This window comes from Hippocampus bargibanti, linkage group LG09 (genome assembly GCF_051943395.1).
Source record: "Hippocampus bargibanti isolate YZ-2025 linkage group LG09, ASM5194339v1, whole genome shotgun sequence".
NCBI classification, from domain to species: Eukaryota; Metazoa; Chordata; class Actinopteri; order Syngnathiformes; family Syngnathidae; genus Hippocampus; species Hippocampus bargibanti.
This window is the reverse complement of record NC_142742.1, coordinates 20487929-20490000: the sequence shown is the minus strand read 5'-3', so window position 1 is coordinate 20490000 and position 2072 is coordinate 20487929. Positions and strand designations below refer to the sequence as shown.

The 2072-nt window shown below is 40.3% G+C and overlaps 1 protein-coding gene across 1 annotated transcript in view; it reads right to left on the bottom strand.

Annotated features, from left to right (window-relative positions):
* adprs (ADP-ribosylserine hydrolase) overlaps nucleotides 1-1658 on the bottom strand; it is a 15008-nt gene extending 13350 nt beyond the window's left edge. Inside the window, exon 1 of the mRNA XM_089004158.1 lies at nucleotides 1327-1658. Coding sequence (XP_088860284.1) covers nucleotides 1327-1504 — 178 coding nt within the window. The 5' untranslated portion in view covers nucleotides 1505-1658. The remainder of the gene's footprint in view (nucleotides 1-1326) is intronic.
* Between the last annotated feature and the right edge of the window lie 414 nt (nucleotides 1659-2072).

The following is a 2072-nucleotide window of genomic DNA, read 5'->3' as shown; positions in this document are numbered from 1 at the left end:
TTTTTTCGGTGAGGGGGCGGTCCTTTCATGACATCACGTATGGACTCGTCACCAACTCAAAAACAAGACTTCCTGAATATTCAGAGTGAGTCTTAAAATGTAAAATATAGCTATATGTGGTGGAATCTTATTAAAATACGCCCAGTAGAAGTCATTTGAAGCCATTTTACAAATTATGGACACAACTTGTGCGGAGACGTCGGTTGCCCTTTAAAAGGTGAACGATTCCAGAAGAATTAGAATATTGGTCCCGGTTCCAATCAAAGTCTTGGAAAACATTATAACGAAGCCCTAAACAATTATTTTCTCATTAGGTCGTCATGATTCACAAAGGTCACAAACTTTGGTTTCAAAATGGCAAAGTTTGCCAAATGGAGAAACATTTTCTTGCATGACAGGTTTTTTAAGGCCAATTGTGAAGTAAACATGGCTAGCAATCTTTTGAGTAATAATGAACTGAATAGTTTAGCATAGTTTTGTGAGGTTTGTTGACATTATTTCAAAACACTGAGACTGCAATTCGGACAATTTGAGGATTATTTTAGATTTTCCACTTTTCTGGAATGTAGCATTCCCCTGTTCCGTGGTATTCAGTCATATGTATGTCAGGTCAGTCCATTTCTTGTTTGCATCATCACAATGTCTCGGCCGTTGTCTTCCAGGTTAAAGATATTTCGTTCTGAAAACGAAAAAAATAAATTGTACTTCGGCATCGTTTTCAGAGACCGATTTTCAGGGATTTCGAAATTTGTACTGGCACGTTCCAGCCTGGCGTGTGATGGTAGCTGCTGGTATGGCACTCGGCTGAGTGGCCCAGGATCACTGTTCATGTCAAACCCTGAGAAGGTTATCCTGTGCATTTATGTTCCTTGCACGGGAAGAACATGCAGTCTCCAAACAGATTGGCCGCTAGTGAGGTTGAAACCGATCGGGGAAAATGACAAATAAATACAGTAAAGTCTCGTTATATCTATATCGGATATATCGATAGTCCCGGTTATATCGATACTATTTCTATGCACGCACGGAGAAAATTACATGCAAACGGGGTCGGTTATATCGCTATTTTTTCGGACTCCCTTGAATATCGATATAACGAGACTTTACTGTATAAAATAAATAAACACAAAACTAATCCAGTTTCCCATTTATGCTCGGTAATTGATGTCAACTTTCTGGGAATGTGTTAACTGCTCATGCAATTTCACAAATGTACTCTATTTTGTGACATATTTGTGGAGACCTTAAATGAATGGAAAACCTGCGCTTATTTTTGTTTTTCTTTTGAGTAGCATGCGTTGGTTTGCCTAATGTTGTGGCACTCACCATTTCCTTTCGTCTCGTCTTCCAGACTGCTAATGTGCCGCAATACATTCTCCATGGGAACCTCCTCAACTCCTTCGAACTCTCCGCCGACGCAGTCGCCCAGCACAGCCGCGACCAGTGCTCCCCGAAACCGGGACAGAGACGACGGGCCGGCCGCTGCCACCACTGCTCTCGCCATTCACCCGCCGGTCACCACACGTGTCCGTGTAAAAGAAAGTGTAAAATCACGAGTTGTTGACGCGCATAAACGATTAATGAGGACAAATGTTTAAAAATACATATACTGTATATTCAAACGAAAACAAACGTTGTCTTGTCAGTCTGTCTACTACTTCCGGGTAATGAATGACGGAATCATTTGCAGACGGCAAGCCAAGACAGACAGTCCAAATTTAATATGTACAGATAATACAGGTGGACATTGCAGCGTAGTGACTGAATTACATCAAAACATTGAATGAAAGAAAGTTGTATGTGGGTGTGAGAAAATTAACAACTCAAACGTTTTTTTAACACAAAGTCAAGGACAGACATTTTTAGAGCAGTTCCTTCATGCAACTTTTGCACATTTTCAAATGTAGTGCTGTCATCTGCTGGACAGGAGGCGTTTTGGGTTCATATCAACATTCAGGCAAATTCAATCATTTTAAATGCGATTGCAGTTTAAAAAATATGGATTATGGTGGTTGCACAAATACTAACAAAAATTCCCTAAACCGCAGACAACTAAGTCTAGACATTATTTT